Genomic DNA, 21,146 nt, shown 5'->3' with positions numbered 1-21,146 from the left:
AGCCCCACAGATAAAGGGTGGCAAAGAAGAATGAGCACAGAATAGAGATTTCCCTTTTATACATATTGCAACAAGTTCTCATAAAACATTCATCTGAAATAAATTAAAAAGTCCTTTTGCCACTGCCTTCAAACATAAAAAGGAGCCCGTGACCCGGATTTCAACCCAGGCCACAGAAGGCTCTGATTGTCCATGGAAGAAAATTAAGGATTGAGGGGCCCAAAGCCTGAGATGGGAGGAACAGATACCTCCTCTGAAGTATCCAACAAGAAAGGCGAGGTGACAGCATGGGCCTGGGAGATGGCAGCCAACTCCTTGAGAAACTCAGGGAAAATGACTGCACAGTAGACAGCATTCTTGACTCGCAGAGCCTCACCTTGGCGCTCAGAAGCCCCACCCCGGGGGAGCAGAACTGGAGTGGAAGCCCCTGGAGAGCCCCCACCTAGTCCAAGTCCTGTTCCATCTCGCCCAGGTTGAAGAGCCTGTACCGCCTGTCGAGCCCTGGTTGGGCTGTGTGCATGCCGCAGGAGTAATTCCCCCAAGGATGGCCTCCGGCTCCTCACTGGAAATAAGCAGGGTAGCAAAAAAAGGTGCTGGGATTAGGGAACCTGCTTTAGTCTGAGGAACAGATTCCCTAATCCCCTTAAATTCTTGAACTTCTTCCCTAGGGTTCTGGAAGAAGGATAAGATGGACAAGAAATGAATTGAAGTCCATTTCTTGTCTTGTTTCTAAACAAGACTGAAGATGACAGAGGTGCTTTTTCTCAGTCTCATACCCAAATCCAGCTTGCTCAGCATTTTCCCTCTATCAAGTCTCCTCAGCAACCAATATTTGAACTACTTTATTCCCAGTTACAACTCCTTCCCTCTCCATGACCCCTTCCTTCCCTTAAAGAACTGAATCACTATTCTACCACCACCAAGATCGCTCTCCTCAGTCTGATATGCCCTAACTTGTTTCCTATCACAATCTAGAGCAGCAATTTTCCTAATGCTGCAACCCTTTAATACATTTTCTCATGTTGTGGTAGCCCCTAAACATAAAATTATTTCATTACTTAACTGAATTTTGCTACTGTTATAAATTGTAATGTAAATACCTGATGAGAGCTCCAAAGGGGTCATGACCCACAGGTTGAGAACTACTGCTCTATACCTACACACATATGTAGTCAATTACTTCTACTTTGCTCTGCCTACCTAGAGCTGACCCATATCCTCTGCTCCTTCAATATCTATGTGAACAACTGTAGTTTAGGACTGCTTCACTTCACACTCGAGTGCCCATCAAGTGTCAGCTTCCTTACACTACTACTGCAGCACTCATCAGACCTTGTCCAATACTCACCAAGACCTCCCACCCAGACAACTTCATATTTGCTTGGACTCAACTGAGCTGTCTGAAATACTATCCTCTGTCTAACTTTCTGGACTTCATCACTACAGAGCCTAGACTGTCACCTCTAGATTATGATAAATGTTTCTATTCACAACCTCTCATCTTGGTTACAGAGATAACAGACATTAACCTTGTATTCAGAGTCCTTCACAACCAGGGTCTCACTCACTAACCTTTTCTCAAGCTCTCTAAACCACACACACACTCCTGTGTCGAATACCTACCTTCCTGAAATCTCACCGGCCCCTTACATCTATCTGTAGCTTCCTCTGACTAACATATCCCATTCCTAGTTTGTTTTTTGACCCTTTCTAGCTTAGCTGTCTCCACCTGGGAGAACCCTGGAAACACCTGTGATCTCCCCTACACTGACCTCCTGTTCTACTATCATTAACGTCAAACATTTCTTCCCAAAGTTTCTATCTCATGCACTAAACTATAAACTCAAGAACTTAGAATTAGAATTTAATGCTTGCTTGTTTCCTCAACCACTGATCATATTCTGCAAAAATTTCCTTCCCTATCACATGTTTCCTTTCTTTTCAAACTTCCTGGTCCTGACTGTTCTTCCTAAATCCTAAGGTGACTCCTGAATAAAAAAACAGAATACTTCTATGCCTACCTAATCCCTACTTATTACTCAAGGCTAACATACCACAATCTCATAATTCTTCAACCCAATAGCTTTCTCTTTCCTTGTCCCTAGACCCTTATGCAGTTTTTGTTGATACTTCCAATTAGTCTAAAAGAGACTAAAGCAACTGTATTCTCTGACCCAAAGCCTGACATGAAGACTTGCTTTTAAACAACTCTTAAGTTTCTGGATCTTAACTAACACTGGCCAATGAGAAATCTAGGGAGAATAAAGGAAAGTGGTCAGTTAGTCCTCACCTAGGGAATCGGAGCGGCGGGGAGCAGGTCCTGCGGTAGGACCCTCAGCCCAGTCCAGCTTGCCACGGGCAATGAGGTACTTCTTGGCTTTGGATAGCAGAGCAGGGAAGTCCTCCTGAGAGGCCGCAAAGCTTTCAATCTTATTCTTCACAGAGCCCAGCACCTAGGAAGCATAACTTTATGATATTTCTGGTGGCTCTGAATTTATACAAGGCCTTTCTATTCCCAGTGCACCTGTTGTTCCCAGCCCACCCAAGGTCCCTAGCTGTGGGCCTGGCCCACCACTGAGCCTGGACGCACCCATGCATGCATGCATCGCACACCTGCAGCAGGGACTTGACACTGGGCTGGAAGACCATGTTGGTGTTGAGCAGGAAAGAGCGGAGCAGGGGCTGGGGGTGACAGGCCAGCTGGGCCACCAGCCCCGTCAGCAGGAAGTTGACATAGACGGAGTTCTGCAGCATGTTCTCGAGTTTGGCAAAGAGCACAGCCATGAAGGGGCCTGGGAAGGGGGTGGGCACAAGGATACAAGGCCTGAACACAATGCACACTGCACGCATTACTCCCCCAAACAAGACTCCCACTATATGAAAATTATATAGAAGTCATCTGTGTCAAATGGCCTGTGACCAGTTTCTCTAGTCAATTAAAGTAATCCAGATGCCATTATAACTGGTAAGTCAGATTTTAGGCTCTAGAGTCAGATTTTATCTCAGATTTCAGATGTGTCCTGGGACAGGATGAGCTGAAGCTCACCAACATTTAGTTCCTTGTTTGTAGTAAAATAAATATACCTACCTCATATGATAATTAAGAGAATCAACAAGATATCGATGTCAAATACAGATCAAGCAATTGTCAAGTACAAGATCTAGCAATTTTTCATTTGATTATTATCATAATCTATACTATATTTCTCAGTTTTTAAGAAGCTTCACTAAGAATACAACAGAAGAATACACAGAGAACCAAAACACAGAATCAGGTTCCTAGTAAGACAGACTTACATGAAACTGGTCACAAAGAAAGTAAAAAAGAGATGTAACAAAGAAGAAACTATAAACTTCAAAGCAAGTATTGAGTTTTTAAGGAAACAGAGATAGCATTAGCTCTGTTTTTCAGGAACAGGGAAGTGAGGTAAACTAGACCCTGTAGGAAAAGAATAGCTTAGCTGGGGCACAGAAAAGTGATTCAGGATAAGAAGGGATTAGCATTATGTCCTGGGAGAGATGTCTTCATACATAACAGGACACTAGACCACTAAAGCCATCACAGTATTTCTAATGAAGGATTTTTAGAGAAAAGAGTATTAGATGAAACTGTATTAGCAACTATGATATCAGAATAACGGACAAGAGGTGGTGAGTCCTCAAAGATTTTATACTACCATGGGTTGGAGGTGTCCATATGACTAGCCATAGTTCAAAAGGAATACTAGCTTAAGAGTCTAAATAAAATCTCTCTTTCCTTCTGTTCTTTCCCTAGGAGTAGCTTGTAAAGGATAATACAAACACCACCAATAACTTGGCCAAAAAGAAAAGGGAAAGAGGCATCAGCTAATACTTAAAGACTATGGTAAAACCAGACTATCTCCTAAAGGTACTGAGCAGGAAAGGAGTAGAGCACAGGCTTAATAGAATAGAAAGACAGTTTTCTAGAGTTGGCAAGAGAAGGAATATGGCCCCAATGCTATAACAAGATAGTCCCAAGCTTACCAAGATATAAAGCAGATAAACTTGGATACCAAAACCTAGGATAGGTGATGTCTTAGTCGGCGTAAATCTTCCATAACTCACTAATGATAATCCCAGTGAAAAGCTACCATTTGCTGAGTTTTCACAATGTGCCAGTATAATATTAAATGATTTTCATGCACCTACAATGGGTGCTAATTTAAGGTCTGCTTAACCCAAAGCCTGTGGTCTTAACCTTCACCACTGCACTGCTTCCCTGTTTTGTTCTGTTTTCTCTAGCTGAGATATACATTAGAGCCTGATAAAGGCTTGTCTTGCTCATAAACAAAACAAAGCCAGCCCAAAAATCTCAGGATGGGTCTAGCTCCAGGGGCATCAACCCAAAAGAGCCTACCAGGGGTACTCAGAACCATACTTTGTCATTTGCCCAGTACTGTCTACCTCCTAATTCTTATTAATCATGTCCTTAAAATAACTATATTGGACAGTCATGGCAACCAAGAAAGTACAAGCAAGTAGATGGAAGAAATGAAATCAGGATCGTCTCTGAAGAGACAGAACGTACTGAGAAGGAAAAAGAACACCAAAAGGGCTAACTCCAGGACCATAAGAGACCTAGCAGAAGATTGAAAACTCAAATACACAGACTGGTGGAAATGTCACAAAACAGAGGTACACGTGTGTCTTTCACACAGGACAAAACAAACATCATCCATGTGGCTCAGATGTATTTTTACCAAGCACAGAGCATCCTATTTACAAATTCCAGAAAATAGCCAGACTAAGGGAAAAGGAGGAACATGCATATAAGGACATACAAGCTCAGACGTGAGTCAATATCCAAACCAGCACAAGCATGTAAAGACATATCAACAAACATGAAGGCACAGTATGACATGAATGGATATAGAAGGGACTCAAGCAAAATGGATGACAGCTAGGCAAATACACAAAAATGGCATAGCCAAAAAGGTCTTAGAAATTGGCACAAACATGTTAAGAACATGCAGGAGTACACAGAGCAAAGGCTTAGGTCAAATAGCTTACCGGTGAAGGGCTGGCTCGGCAGCTGGTGGAGAGTCCGAAAAGGGCTGCTGAGGAAGGGACCAGGGGGCTCAGGAGGGCAGGTGAAGCTCTCGTAGGCCTCCTCCTCCTCTGGAGGTAGTGGAGGCTCTAAAGGAGGCTCTGAGCCAGCCCCACCATTGCTCAAGGCCACCTCCAGCTCCTGGAGCTCTTGCCCAAAGCTCTCTAGTCCTGCCATGCCCTCAGAGGTACCCTCTAACAATTCCCTAACTCCTTCCTGTGGCACCAGTCGTGGCACCAGACGAACCTTCTTGGCTCCTTCTGGCCATGGCCCTGGTACCCCATTGAGCTGGGGTGGGGGTAGGGAGCCAGGGGTATCCACTACACCCACAGGTAGCCCCCGACTCCCTAGGTTTTCCTCCTCTCCTTCCCTCACATTGTCCCTGTCTTCCTCTGGCAGAAGGCTGCGTTTCTTAGTCCGGGAGCCAAGAGGGTTAGGCTCAGGAGGGGGGCGCTCGCCATCATAAGGGGCAGACCAGGTTCGGCAGGCTCTGACACAGCGGTCTACACCACGGCGGGCCTCACGAAGATACTCCAGGTAATTGTCTTCTAGCTCACCAGGCTCCTCTGCAGGGCTAGGCCTTCGACCAGGACTGGAGGCTGGGGATGCAGGAAGCCCTGGTGATCGAGGAGGAGCTGGACCTGGGGACTCAGAGCCACCAAGGCTCTGCTGACGAAGAAACAGAGCCAGACGAGATGGTGTGGAGGGACGGGGCACTGTTACCACTGATGAAGAATCAACACTTGGGCTTCCAGGGCCTTTAGAGAAAAAAGAAAATTAGGCAAAATCAGGGAGACAGATCAAGAGGAGACAAGAGATTAGAGACTAAAAAAGAAGAAAATGAAGAGGTAGAAATGGAACCATGGAACCATTTTGATAGCTGACTCTCCAATCCCTACACTAATTTATCCTAATTCACCACCTCCCTCACCACCCCCACGAATGAAATTATGCAAACAGAATACATGACTGGAATAAAGAGGAGGGCTAGTTCCTCCCAGAAGTTTACCCTAAATTTCTCTGGGAATGCTAACAATCCTCTCTGCAAGACCACTTCTCAATCTCCCTAGAGAAGGAATTATACTCATTGTCACCTTCCTCCCCTCACCCAAGCCCTGCTCGCCCAGAACCCAGGCCATACCCGTAATGTCCTCCCTTCTCCCTGCCTCTCTGCTAGGCCCACCTCGTGCCCATGAGACATGCTCTGGACGAGGTGGGCTAGGGGCATGGTGCCGACAGCAGCGTGGAATTAGGGAGAGAAACTTGTCAGCTGCTCGTCCATAAAGATCCACATCACGCACAGCTGGCTTCTGGCTCAGCATCACATGATTACATGGGACAAGATACCTGGGAGAGAACAAAAAAAGAACATAGAGTAATCAGGAAAGAAAGCACCTGGAAAAGCAGGCCAAGTAAACTAAAATGCTAAACCAGGCTCCAAGAGACACTCATAAGCAACCCCAATACACCCATTACCCCAACAACGTACTAGGCCCTGAGGGTCAGCCATCCCTCAGCCCTGCCCCCACAGGTACCTGAGAACCAGCTGCAGCAGAACATCCTCACAGCTGAGGTTCAGAAGGGTCCTGAAGAGACTCAGAGAGACCATGCAGAGCTGAGGGGGAAGGGGAGGGAGGGAGTCACCATAAGAGCACTCTACCCTCCAAACTATTTACCAATGGGAACTACCATTCCTCCAACCCCAGGCCAACTACCCACTCCTACAATAGCCCTTGTGCCAAGGTCTAGTGACATAATCAGTATCCAAGTATTAACTAGATAAACAATCTTTGTGAACAAGACTTCACCATTCACAGGTAAGAAATAATCATTCGTCAGATCCACTGGAATTCTGCAGATGATATACATAACTGAAAACTATCTGACCACCATACTGATTCCATGAGATTCAATGCTTCAATGAAACCCCAAAAAAACAGACACTAAAAAAGACTATTATAACAAAGTAAATGATTCAAAGGAATCTACAGCAATATGGTAGCCAAGCAAATACCTGTCAAAAGGGACTGTAGTCACACAGTACTTAAATGGCTACCAATAAGGAATCAAAGGGAACCTGGAAAAATCCCACCTGGGAAGCAGGTGGAATTATGAGCATGGAGTCAGAGTCACCCTTCAACACCAGTGTATCTCAGGAGGTGGGATAAAGAGCTCAGGAAAACTGATGGGAAAAGGAGAAAGTGAGTGAGTTGGCCAAGAGCAGGAAAATATTTTGTTTTAAAATAGAAGAAGCTTTATTCACTTCTGACTAGACATAAATAAGAGACATGCAATAAGCTAACCCTATCGTTCTAAATTCCTAGTGTTCTATGCTTTCTTTATGGCAAATATATCATATTTTGTCTTGTATAGTCTTGGCATTGCTTGCTAAATGGCTGTTAGAGAATTAAGTGGATCAATAATTAGAAAAACCTCATACTTGGGGCAACATAGATTTTCTAAATGACCACTTTAACTAGCAATGAGAATTCAGACAGTAGTTTTTCAAAGACTTGATCACCAGAACCCATAACCATTTACAGTCCAGAAGAGACTTTGCAGATGTGACTAAAATTATGAACCTTGTGGGGCTTCACAGTGTAGCTCAGTGATGAGAATGTAGTATGCATGAGGCCCTGGTTATGATATACAGCATCACAGTTTAGAATGTAAGACTGTCTCAAAGAAAAAGAAACAAAGAATGTAGCTCAGTGGTAGACTGCTTGATTAGCACACACACACACACACACACAAAGGCCCTAGGTTTGGCTCACAGTGCTATTTATGAGAAAAAAAAATGTAAAGAAAAGAAAAACTGAGCAAGGGGCTCAAACTATAGCAGGAATGTGACCCGTAGTAGATGGAAGAAAGCAGTCAAGCTGGGGATGGTCTTCAAGAAACAACAAGAACAACAGCCCAAATGTGTACTCCAGACTGAAAAAACTATTGTGTTTTAAGTCACTAAGTCCATGGTCATTTGTTTTGACAGAAATTAGAAACTAACTCAGATAATCAAGCCCACAAACAAATTAGCCACAGTGGTTCACTTGAAGGCACAAAAGCCAGGCTGACCCACTATTTTAAAAGGACCAGAAGGTGGAAATGAAAGCATCTATGTTTAACATGGGTATCCTGCAACCAGAAGAGACCTAGTTACTGCAAGAACCAGCAACCAAGAAGTTACAACCCAAGAACATGATAAGCTCCTAAAAATACTTGGAGACTAATAGAAGTACTAGAAACTAAAAACCATAAAAGAAAATTTCACAAGTGAAGATTAGGATGAAAGAATGGCAGATAATCACAAGGATGATAGAGGAATGCACCTTGAGGGAAATTAACTGTCAGGGCAACCCATGGGATCAGACAGACCTCAGACACAGGTATGCCCTACCTTTAAAATAAGGATAAAAGATTTGTACCTCTATAAAATTAAGTGTTTGATATCAGAAACATATTCACCTACTCTTTTCTCCTCTATAGAATGCATGATTCCAATCTTCTCAACTCTTACTCCTCTCCTTCTTTCTCCCTCTTGCTCTGCCCATCTCTAGTCACAAAGATCTTTCAGTCCTAAAATACATTATACTCATTCCCTATTACATGCCCTGTACATATTGATCCCTCTGCCTAAACTATTCTTCATACTAATATTCAAAGATAACATAACATCACCTCCTCTGGAACATCTTCTCTAGCCAATCCATTCTTTTCTAAACTGTTTATTTATTTATATATTTAGTACAAATAGTAACCTCAATTTTTCAACAATTTTAGCAACTTGTTACCTACTTTCTCCATTAAATAAGCTCTAAGGTATCAGCAACAATGACTACCATGCTATCCCAAGCATCCAGTAACCCACAGGATGTTGTATCACTACAAATGTGCAGGTAGAAGGAATATAAGTGGGTGGGCACGTGGATTTGTGCCCTGATTATAGTTCAAATGCAGTCAATCCAAAGAGGAGAGACAGCAAGCCTACAAGGAACTAGACTATTTATTAGTAAAGACAGAAAACCCAAAGCACTCTTACATCACCCTCAACAACTGAGGGAGTGATAAACAGCTTAAGGGAAGAGTGAAGCAATACTACATGACAAGGCAAGGCCTAGAGCCCTGAAAGATTACTATGCAGCAGATGCACACAGCATGAAAACAGAGACATAAATTAAATTCTAAACTTAAAATGGCTACAAGTTTAGTGCTACATAGTACCAGCTTGAAGTGACTGCCAGTCAAAACCCAAAAAACATGAGCAGGAACACTCTTGGACAATAGAGATCGGAGAAAGATGGCTCACCCAGGTAGTAAGCCAGGACAGAGTTTAAGAGCCATACCCGGGAGTTGCTGCCAATACGGGCAACGAGGGTGTCAAGGATGGTGTGGGTATCATGCCGATGTAACAACAGGAATCGCAGGAAGGTACGGAGCAAGGCAGGTTCTGAGATGCTCCGCAGGAAAAGTTCCAGATAGGCGGTAGTCGCAATCATCTCCTCCACAGAGGTCTGGATGAAGGGAAGGGAAAGGAAAGTTTGGAGACTTAAGGTTTCCCTACACATAAAAATGATTCATATTCCCTAGCTTCTAGAAAATAAGAAGTATCAGAAAGGGAAAAGAGAAGTAGAACACTACCCACTGCCACCCATATAAGTCCTCTCACTGGTCAACCACCCTCCAGACAAGGTCCTCCTAGGCCTCACCACCCACCTATTATCCTTACCTTGTGCAGGGCAGGGCCCATGACAGGCACCAGGAAACCATTATGGATATAATCAACCAGCTGCTTCTGCACCAGGGGGTGAGCTACCTAGATGGAACAAGAAGAGAAGAAAGGGATTATATAGAGTCTACTGCCTGGGAGGGAGCAGAATAATATAATAAAGATAGGCATAATAACCCCAATTTCTATAGCAGAACTCCAAGAAATGGACCCTCTTACCCCAACTTCCCAGAAGGAATGCTATCCCTACCTGAATGACTGCATTGCAGAACTCTAGGGAACTCATGAAGAGTGCAAGGGCAGGCACTCCTATCCAGTCTTCCCGGCGCAAGCAGTGCCAATCATCCCCTGGAACCTCAATCTTTCGAGGCAGTGAGGAGTACAGGGCACTCAGCCCTGTGGCCAGCACCTAAGGAGGGTTACCAAAGGCTCAGATAATACAACATAAGGGCCTTGAGAACTAACTAACCGTAAGATTTTATGGGAATACAACTAAAAAAAACTACCAAGGCAGGTATTAAGTTACCATATATCAGGACCTCATCTGCAATACCTGCCCTATCTGGCTATGCTTTTATTTCATCCCCATTCCAACACCAAGAAGTTGCTTTCAAATCTGAAGTAAAGGGCCCTTCTTGGTACCTAGCCTTCCCACATCTCCTGGACAGAAAGATGCTGTCCAATGTTCAAATGCCTCACCCTACCCCCCATCCTAGGGTTTGCTAACCGGGCAGAAGTAAGAATGATCTGCGATGTAGCGGCCCACAGTGGGGCTCCCATCTGACAGAGCCATGAGCAGAAGTAGAGCATCACGGGCCTGCTGACCCAGGGTGCCTTCTCGATGGACAAAGGGGACAAGGCGAGAAAAGAGGAGAAGACGTGGAGCAGCTCCAGGCTCTGGGGGTGGCTGCAAGAAGAACTCGAGCAATGAAGGTTCCCGAGCAACACACACGCACAGTTGGCTGAGAAGTAGCACCAGGCCTTCATCCAGTGCTGGGCTACTGGGCACAGGGCGGCCACAGGCATCCAGCAAGGCAAGCAAAGCCTCACGAACTGGCCCATGCCGCAACAGAGGCTGGCGAGCTTCGCTCACTAGCATCTCAAATAGCTTCAGCTGCTCAGCCCGCCGTTCTTCGACCCCGTCCCCAAACTCATCCCACTGCAGCTGCCATGTCAACACTCGACTCAGCAGATCCTCACGCAGAGCAAACTCTAGCAGGGGCCCGGGGCCTGCGGGGGCTGAAGGAACTGCTCGATCCTCTGCCAGCAATGTTAGCATTTGGTACGTGTGGTTTCTCACAGCACTGAGATCATCTGCACCTCCAGCAGCTGCCCGAGGACTTTGCCGCTCCAGGATTCGCACCACCTGAGGAAAAAGAAAAGAGGAAGAATCTACGATGATAAGGTAACTGAATGGAGTGATGAGAATATCAAACTCAGAAGTTAGAGCTACTGGAGTGAGTAACTGACTAGGTATTTTGTCATGCAGTCGCCTACCTGGGACCAGTGATTCTTGAAGACCATGAGGCATGTCTCAGGATCAGCCATGACAGGGGTCTGTAGACTGGCCCCTTGAGGTACACGGTGCCCAGGGACCCGGGAGGCCAGCCTGCTCAGCCAGTTCATCTTCTCCATGAGGCAGGCTGGACAGGGCCAGCAGCCAAAGGACTACACTCTGAGAATGTACCAGCTGGAGGCTTTCTCCTCTTCTGTCTCCAATCTGCTTCATCCGGTCTGTAGGAGCCAGTCGCTGGCCACAGAGCCACAGATTACACCAAACTAGAGTAGTAGCAAGCCCAGAGTGCACTGCCCAATCCAGTGTTGCAAATCTAATTCCAAGGGAAAAGATGAAAAGAATAAACAGAAGCTCACTTCTCTCAACTTCCCTAAAACAATAACTCAGAAGCACTTCACTGAAAAGTACACAAATTACACAATTCCACACAGTACATGAAACTTACATGTCCAAAACAATGCATAATTTCTACCACCAAACTTGTAGCTTCCTTAGCCTTTTCTTTTTCAGTAAATGTCACAAACATTCATCCATATGCTTAGATCAAAAGCCTGGACATTGTCCTTGTTTATCTTTCTTCTAATATCTAATTCATTTAATAAATCTTGTCATTCCAAAGTATTATGAGTTCAAAGCCAGCTTGGACAACACAAAGTTCAAGGCAAGCTGAAGCTACATAGTTAAGACTTTGTCTCAAAAAGAAAATAACAGGGATAAAATAAAGTACAAAAATAAAAGTATGTCTATTATAATAGTTTCTAATGTAGCTTTGAGACAGGCTCTCAACATACTGAACAGGCTAGCTTTGAACTATGTAATCCTCAATTTATCATTCTTGCCTCAAGTTTACCATTCTCTTGCCTCACAGCCTCACCCTTACCAATGTGGTGATTAGAGATGCATGCCACCATGCCTGGCTTATAGTTCTATCTTTGCTATCATGAGAGTTTATTCTCCATTCAGCAACCATATTGCTTTTAAATCTAGATTATACTACATCTCTCCTTTGTTGGACAGCCCTCAATGGCTTCCTACCACACTAATAAGTCCTAATTCTTTACCTTATTCTATAGAAGCCTATACAACATAATCTCTACAAGCTTCTGTCAGTCTCCTTCTCACTGATGCTTTAGTCACACAGGTATTAGTTTCTATTCCCTGTGTCTAGAATGTTCTCCACATCTTCTCCTTGCTCTCAACAGTTCTATTTAAGTGTTATTTTCTCAGAGAAGCCTATCTTACTTACTTTTACATCCTAGGTGGCTAGAATAGTATCTATTTGTTTAGTGCTTGAATGAATAAACAAATGGATAACATATTTCAAACTAGCTATTGGCCCAGACCATAAACCACAGCTCCTTCTCTACCATATCTAACACCTCTTCATCAGTATTGTCTCTAAGGAGCAAAAACTCTTCACAGAATTATGTGGTTCAACCGTGTTTCCTCTTTAGACTCTAAAGGAACTGAAAGAACCCAAAAATCTGATTTGAGTCCCACACTTTGACCTAAGGTTATATTAACCAACACATCCTTTTATCCATTTCTTTCACAATTACCACATCACAACTAAAGGAAGGTGGCAACTGTGCTGAAGGACACCTTTTGTAGAAATGATCTCACAGGGCCAGTCCTAAAAATAAGGAAAGGCATACTTAACTGATTAATTCAATGTATAACAATACTGCTAAAGTACTGGACACTGTACTAAGTGAGCATTGAAAATACAGATAAAACAAAAATGGGGCAAAATACCTAGAAATATGTGCAAAACTGTAACAGAAGAGTGGAGAGATGCAACTAACTTTGCCTGAGGTAATGTAAGAGGGCTCCACAAAGATACTAAAGACTTAGGTCTGTAATGATACAGTAGTTACAGGAGGAGCTTTCTTTGTAGCAAAAACAGTAACATCAGGCAAAATGGCTCACACCTTAAAATCCCAGCACTTGGGAAGGCAAGAAGAAAGATCATGAGTTCTATTATAGCCTGAACTATATAAGCTAAAACAAATCTCCATAAAACAAAAATTAAAAAGTCTAACAAAAAGTAGAGCACTGGGGAAAGGCATGACAAATCTAAAGTGAGCCTGCAAGTTCAATGAAGCTTAATCACTACTTAGAGAGCAGAAGCATGGTACGAAGTTGGAAAGAGTGAAGGTTACAAACACCACTGAATGTGATGCTACTGGAATCTTATGTTTTAACTACAGACATCCTGGGCACAAAAATGTTTTCAACAAAGACATAAGATCAGGTTTGCCTTTAAAAATACTTCAGATAGCATTATAAGGTAGAACAGATAGAAGTCAGTAGACAACTTAAAAGAAATTTTAAAAGACCTCTTTTTTTAAGTAATGGTATGAACTAAGGTAGCAAAATACCAATAAAAAGCTAAATCTTAGATTGACCTATATCTAAACATGTCCTGTGGAGTAAGTACTTATATCTATTAATGTCTTTGCAAATTTTTTACACTGTGTCTCTTCTCTTTCTAAAGGTAGCCATATCATTTATTCCTTGAAATCCCAGTGCCAACACAACATCCAAATGTTTGTGAAACACTGGCTCAATATAATAATAGTATATATACATATAAACACACAAACACACACACAAACACACACACACACACACACACACACACGTCATTTACCAAACTCTGCTCAAAGCACTACTTTTTAATATACTCCTTTTACAAATGAGGTAATCAAAGCCCAGAGAAGCTAGACAAACTGCATCAAATTAGGCAGATGATAAACATCTGGTCTAGAATATAACAAGATAACCTGCCTCTGGATTTAAATCAAAAGGTGAAAACAGTAAGACCTGGCACCTCCAGAGGTGAGCAAGAGAAGTGATTAATGCACCTAACACTGGAAACTTGGGAGCACCATTGACTGTCTTGTAACACATAGGGGAACTGTGCTTCACAAAAGGTGATGAGATCAAGTATAGTACATACCTGAAATGCTAGCACTCAGACTAAAGCAAGAAGACTACCAGTTCAAGGCCAGTCTGAGCTACATAGCTAGTCCCCGATAAGCCCAGACAAAAATAACATCTCTCTAAGTTGGAGGAAACAATGAAAAGTCACTGACAAAGGTTTAACCAGATAAAATCTGCACCCCTATAATCCTAGTACTTGAGAAGCTGAGGAGGGAAGATTGTTAGTTTGAGGCTAGCTTGAGTTATATAACAAGACAGTTTCTCAAAAAAAGAAAAAAAAAAACAAGATAAAAATACCAGGCATGGTGGTATATGCCTTTAATCCCAGCACTCAGGAGGCAGAGGTCTATGAATTCAAAGCCAGCCGGGACCAACTATATGGAGAGCTCCTGACCAGCCAGGGGTTCATAGTGAAACACTGACCCTCCAGAAACCACACAAGCGCGCGCGCACACACACACACACACACACACACACACACACACTATGTACACCCCCAATAAAGACAGTGAAGATAGTGAAAAATTAGAGACATCTGAAAAATAATGATCTAGAAACCAAGGTATGGATGTTTCAAGAGACTGGAAATTCCCCATAATCCCATAAAAAGAACAAGTAGAATGAAGATGGAAAACTGTACACTGGCTTTACTGATTTTTTTAAATATAATCTTAGAAAAATAGTGAAAGAATGACTGAGAGTCAAAGTATAAAATAACAAAATTCAGTGACACTGAGAAGGATGAAAACAGTATAGAAAAATGGGGAGGTGGGAGTCAAGAGTTCATATGGTTCAGAACTGAATGCTGTTGGCTCAGGCCTGGGAGGCTGAAGCAGGAAAATCACAGTGAGTTCCAGGCCAGCCTCAAGGATGTTTGTCAATTGAAAAAAATAAGTCTAAAGAAAGAAAAAAGTTGATATGGATAAATGTTAGGAATAGCAGACAAAATAAAAAATGCAATATGGTGGGGGGCATATACCACCTTTTTGAAAGAAAGGAGGACAGCAGTATAGGATGGGTGCCACCCCAAGTAAACAGAAACACAAAGACAGAGGGAAGCATCTACCACCTCACCACCCCACAATCCTCTGCCCTCCTACTTCAGCCTCAGTCTGCTCCCTCACTCAGGAGACTAACAGTAAGAAGACAGGAGAACTGAGAAAGTAAAGTCATAGAATGGATGTTCACTCTTTCATACGCAGCATCCTATAAACCATCAACAACTGCACACACTAGTGGATAAGAACAGAAAGGATGCACTGGAAAAAGTATTTACTCAAAATCCCAAGGATGTGAGGTCCCAGGCAAGCACAAAGCCCACAGTTAAGTGAGAAAAACTCTCTCCTCTTACAGCTATTAGCCTTTCATATTGAAACAGCCTCTGTTGGCTTCTTTAATCACTGCCTATACCTTTGTAAATGTAGTCCCATTATTAATTAAATTCTTGTGAAATCCAGCCTGAACCATCTGCCACCTGCCACCTGCCAAGGAGCTTGACTGATACAAGAATATCACTGTTTATAGAGTACTCTCTACAACATAACTCATTTGAGGACTGAAAACAAATAGAAACCTTATGCTTGGAAAAGAATAATATAAATAGTAGGTAAGGCTTGAGCTCAGAAATTCCTCAAGCAAAAGTCTAAATCTCAGTGTACCATCTTTCAACTGTGTGATATAAAATAAACCACAAATCTGAGCTTGTTTCCTTATCAAAAAATTCCTAACAAACTATTCCTTTTCAGAAGTAAATGAGGTAGCAGCACTCCAGGCAAAAAAGCAAATCCTCTGTAAACAGTTTCTTTGCTCTTTTCCTTTCTGATCCGGTAAGACAAGGTGCTCACACCTCTGAGATAAGAAGAGGTCTAACCTGCTTTAAAATATGTCCTGCACACTCAAGCCTCAGGAAGCTCAGCAAAACAAGCCTTTCGTATGTCCAAAACAAAATCCCTTCAGGTTTTGGAGGATTAGCAAACTGTTTCTATTTTGTAATATCTGGGGTAGCCAGTCTTCCCTCCTTAACCACCACAAAGCACCTACAGATATAAGACTGACCTCCAAGTCTTTTCTCACTACCTCCTGCAGGCCTTAGAAAAGAACTACATAAAGTCAGCATCTCAGAAGTTAAAACCAAACAATCTAGGCCCTGTTCACATGCTGAAAAAAAAATAAATTAAAAAGGTCTTTCCTTGGTATTCCTACCTATTTAATTAAACTCCTGGCAAAGAGGCTGAACTGCCAGGTGGTTATGATGACCTTTGTCCCACAGCAAAGTCCAAAGAAAAAGATAGACTCCTCTATCTCCCCTAATTTATCTTCAGGCTAAACCACAAGGTGAATAGAGAAGTAGTTTACTTCTCCATCTACACATGGCCAGGGTCAAGCCACTCACCTCAGGGTCCAAAACACAGTACAGCTTTACAAGCCCACACAGCAAAAGGTATCAACCAACCTTAAAAAGAGCAGAGACAGGAAGTGGCTCAGCTTCAGCCTCTCTTAAGAACCTTTGCCCTGGGAGAGGCATAGAGAAAGAAGCAGGAAGGATAGATATATATAACTTTACCAGACAAGGAGAGACCAAATGACCTTCGGAAAACGTGAAAACCTCTTCCTAAGTTGCCCCAATCACTGAAAGTGGAAAGACCTGATTAAACCAGTAGAAAAGAAAGGGAAGGGGGCTCTCAATAGCTTATCTGGAGCTCAACTCACACACATCATCGCTTTTCAATGTCTCAGACAAATGGGCTTTCAGGATACAGTCCACCTCTCCCCATACCACCTGGGCCTCTTACAGGTATCTCTTCATCTCAGTGGATTGTCATAAGGTACAGAATGAACTTCTAACACACAGTGACTGTCTTTACAACAGTGAACTCCTCAGTGTCACACGTGGTTATCTCTATACCTGTTGTTTGAGGGTAACAAAGAGGAAGTCAAAAACTGGATGAAATTGATCCTAAAGGGTAAGAAAAGTTTACTGGGAAGAGAAGAAAAGATGTTCCTAGAAGAGGAAGCAGCTTTTACAAAGATTTCAAGGCTAAAAAAGTAACATGTTTGTTAGAGAACTGTGAACAACTTATTCAAGCTAGAACACAGAGGAGGGAGAGGCAACAGACAAGGCAGGAAGAGGTGAGTTGAGGCCATATTAAGGAAATTGGATGTTGTCCTACAGGCTACAAAGAGCCAACATTTTTAAGCAATATAGTTCCATGATCGAATTTGTATTTTTAGAAAGATCATTCTAGGAATAGGCAAGAAAAGATCAACTTTTAAAGGAACAGACTTTTAAAAAAAAAATTTTTAGATACATGCCAAGAAGCTGAGGACTCGGGTAAAAGTTGGTGATGATACGGCAGTGGAGATAATGGAGGAAGGTGTATTACCATCTTAGTGACTGACCAAATTTAGGAGGTAAAGGAGCAGAAAGAAAAGAGGGTGATACCAAAGTCATACACTGGATTGATATAAAGGCAGATTGTTGAAAAATAAAATGGGTCTTTGGGGCATGTTAATCCAAAGATCCCTGTGGAGATTTGTGCATAAGTGCATATGTATATTTAGAACACTGGGACTGAGACAGATACAGAGAAATAATCACAACATTGTAATGTTTTTAATTTTTATATATTTTCACATCCTCCCTTTAAACTAAAACTATCTTTTTCTCCCTTAACCAGAATGACAACTCTATGCAACTTTATAGAACCACAACTTATTTCTACTGTTATCTTATGGGACTGAATTCACAAGAATTTGTTGAAAGAAAGAAAAAATGTTTTCCTAGCCCTTATTAAATTAAAAGAACACACACCACCACAAAACTGTTTCTCTCTCTGTAACAGTCATCCATGTTTCATCCTCTCAAATCTACCATGCCTCTATACATCAGAAGTCAAAATCCATTTTAATTAATGTGTTACTGTGGCAACAAAAAGTTTAGCATAGCAAATAAAAAGCTTTCCAAATTCTGTGCCTTCTCTAGTACAACCAAGAATTTAGACATCCTAAGAATGCTCTAACATGCCAGCTATAGTAATGAACACCAACGCGGGCAGGCAGATCTCTGTGGCCAGTCAGGCTACCCAGTAAGACCTCATTTCTGGGGACGAAAAAAGGGAGTGAGGGAGGGAGAGGGGAGGAAAGAAAGTCAAAGAAATTCTCTAACGTGATTAACATAATTATCAGTAACATGTACCCAATACCTATTCCATGTCATTGATACAATATTAAACAAAGCCCTCATCCCTATAACATACTCACAGAACTTAATTTTGTTAGTGTAACAATTACAAATCATAAAGAAACACTTCCTGCAGGTTATGAGGTCCTCTATTTTATCACAACTTTTCCAAAACATAATGTGCCCTTTGCCCACACTGCCTTTACTCTATTACAAATCTTCCTTTCTCTAGTCACTAGCACCATGAAGATGCCAAAACTGACTGGTTTTGTCACCCTATCCCTGTGAGATTGCTAGCTTCTGAATCTGAATCCTCATCTCTAAAATTCTTTCCTTTGCCTATTTCACAAGGTATCAACATAATTTCAACAAATTTTGAGGATGCTGTGTAAAGCATACCACTTTGATTTTATAATGAATTAATATGTAAGCATGCATGCTACTCAGATTATCTAAAGTTATATAAAATTACTATATAAGTACATGGTTCTTCAACCTAAAACAACACACACACATACACACCCCACTATCATTCTGAATGTTAGAATTTCACAAACCAGTAGAAATATTTATTTTTAAAAAGGTGAGCAACTTTTTTATTTTCATGTTCTTTAAACTCACCACTTTATCACTAATTATTTATTCAGTGAAAGAGCAAAGAGCACCAAAGAAGAATAATATTAGAATAAGTTAACCCCACCCCTTTTGGCAGTATTAGGATCAAACTTATGGTCTTGAACATGGAAGGGCACACTCCCACTGAGCCACACCCCCAAGATACAACTTAGTTCTTTCATCCTGTCTTATACAGATGAACACGTCCATGGACTGGATCCACAGCTCAGTGTTTACGGACCACTACCACAACCTGTTAAGCTTGTGGGTCCTAAATAGGTTCTGCTTATCTGGCCAGGCATATCATTATGAAGACGGCCTCTTTGGCCTCCAGAGAGAAGAAACGACTTTGGTCTCCAGAGAGAAGAAAATATATCACAGGATAAAACAACTAGCTCTGAAGCTGAGTCTGTAACAGAATACAAACTGAGGCTGCCTCAAATTCTCAAGAGATAGTCTTCATAGAAAGATCTAAATGTTGTATGGTTAAAGAAGGCTCAAGATGCCTCAACTACATAGGAGACTGTCAGTAGAGATGATCCAGACACATGAAAAATGTCTGTATCACTGAGTGAGACTACCTTCCCAAAATTCATGTCTTTGTGGGTAAGGAGATAGGCTTGTAAAATACAAATAAACTCAATTACAGGGTACAGAAGAAAAGATGAACTGTAAAAGAATAGAGAAAACTTTTCAGGTGGTCAAAGTGTTTGGCATCTTGATTTCACAAATGTGCACATATGTCAAAACATGTTTATTTAAAGTGTAAGTACAAATTTTTACCTCCAGAAAGCCTTGAAGAGCAAACCTAAATACAGGGCTGTGTGTGACAAGCCATGTGACTTCCATGAAAGTGATAGTCAAATACAGATGACAGTCATAGGTAAGGAGGAATGTAGTAAGGGTGTCCAGAAGCAGGCAGAGAGAAAATATGCGTAGTTCTATCTCTCCACCTCAGAAAAAAACAAAACAAAACAAAAACAAAAACAAGCAAAAAAAAATTTGTGAGCGTCTCATCTTAAAGTCTGCCTTACAAAAACAGAACCTGAGGAAACTATGGTTCCATTATTACTCTAACTAAACCTCATACATTTTCATTATCACAGTTATTGCTCATGATGCTGTTTTGTGTGTAGTGTTTGGGTTTTGTTGTGGTGGTGGTGTTTTTTCTCCCCTCTCTCACTCTCTAAAATATCTATGGGCTCAACACTTGCACCTGTACTTTATTTGGTCTAAAACTATTGCTCTCCCTGGACAGGACATCCAAGGAGGCTCCACAACCAACCTCATCTCTCATCCAAGTCTCACAACCAACCCCTCTTTCCTCCTTTGCCCTGCTTTCAACTCCTACATCAAGGCACAGCCATCCCCCAATCCCCCGCAGGTTCCCGCCTTGGCCTTTAACGCTCCCCATCCTCACACAGGCCTTACTCCCTCAACTCTTGTCCCAGGACGTCCCTCACCTTTCCTAGCTCAGCGAACCCACACCCTTTACAAACGGTGGCCATGAGTTCCTCCAACTGGGCCCTTCAGATCTGGGCCCAGGATCTCCTCTAGCCGGCTTCTTCCTGGTCCACAGCACCTGGGTTGTCCCCCTGGCCCGTACCTCGGACGTTCGCAGCCCCTCACCACCTGCCAACCCCTCACCCTGTCCCTTCAACGCCAGCAATTCCCAAACCCCGTGCCGTCATCCCGAATCCCCTCGGCACCTTGCGCCTCTGCGCGCGCTGCGGCCAACGCGTCTCTTTCGCTTGTACCACGCCGCCCTACCCGGGCCTGTCGGCAACCGGGCTAGGTGAGTTCAGGCCGCCGCCATCGCTCCTCAGGCGAACCAGCCGCGCCCCGCCCCGCGCCACACGCAGCCCGCGCCCCCGCGCACCTCACGCAACCGCCCAGTGACGCACGGCTGGGCAGCGGCGTGCTAGCTCATTGGCCCGACCAGGTCCCAGCCAGAGCGTCGACGCTCGTTTCCCGGCAACGGCCGAGCGCAGGGGCGGGGTCTCAGTCCGCGTTCCAAGAAAGGAGCGGCTCCACACCCTCAGGCCCCGCCCCTTCGTGCCGCAGACTCCGCCCTTTTGAGGATTCTGGTGTTTCATAG

The 21,146-nt window shown here is 43.0% G+C and overlaps 1 protein-coding gene across 2 annotated transcripts; it reads right to left on the bottom strand.

Moving 5' to 3' along the window:
* Positions 1-50: 50 nt before the first annotated feature.
* On the bottom strand, positions 51-20,867 carry FHIP1B (FHF complex subunit HOOK interacting protein 1B). Of its 2 annotated transcripts, none has more exons than XM_080911361.1 (12): positions 20,758-20,867; positions 11,289-11,620; positions 10,519-11,157; positions 10,042-10,200; positions 9,792-9,878; positions 9,409-9,576; positions 6,604-6,683; positions 6,210-6,415; positions 5,032-5,826; positions 2,614-2,792; positions 2,291-2,453; positions 51-562 (listed from the first exon to the last, which is right to left on the bottom strand). In XM_080911361.1, exons 2-12 carry the CDS (start codon positions 11,424-11,426, stop codon positions 204-206), a joined length of 2,973 nt encoding a protein of 990 aa, XP_080767487.1. In that variant the 5' UTR covers positions 11,427-11,620; positions 20,758-20,867; the 3' UTR covers positions 51-203. The 2 variants fall into 2 exon arrangements, with proteins under 2 accessions (XP_080767487.1, XP_080767488.1); XM_080911362.1 differs by having other exon boundaries at positions 6,252-6,415.
* Positions 20,868-21,146: the final 279 nt, after the last annotated feature.

Source organism: Micromys minutus (genome assembly GCF_963924665.1).
Source record: "Micromys minutus genome assembly, chromosome: 2".
NCBI lineage: Eukaryota > Metazoa > Chordata > Mammalia > Rodentia > Muridae > Micromys > Micromys minutus.
The sequence above is the reverse complement of the archived record's forward strand: the minus strand, read 5'-3'. Positions and strand labels throughout refer to the sequence as shown.

Coding starts and splice junctions, on each gene's coding strand:
- FHIP1B (XM_080911361.1), bottom strand. CDS start 11,426: ATGGAGAAGATGAACTGGCTGAGCAGGCTGGCCTCCCGGGTCCCTGGG. Junction 10,201..10,518: donor ATCATTCTTACTTCTGCCCG/GTTAGCAAACCC, acceptor AACCCTCCTTAG/GTGCTGGCCACAGGGCTGAG. Junction 9,577..9,791: donor TGGGCCCTGCCCTGCACAAG/GTAAGGATAATA, acceptor CCCTTCATCCAG/ACCTCTGTGGAGGAGATGAT.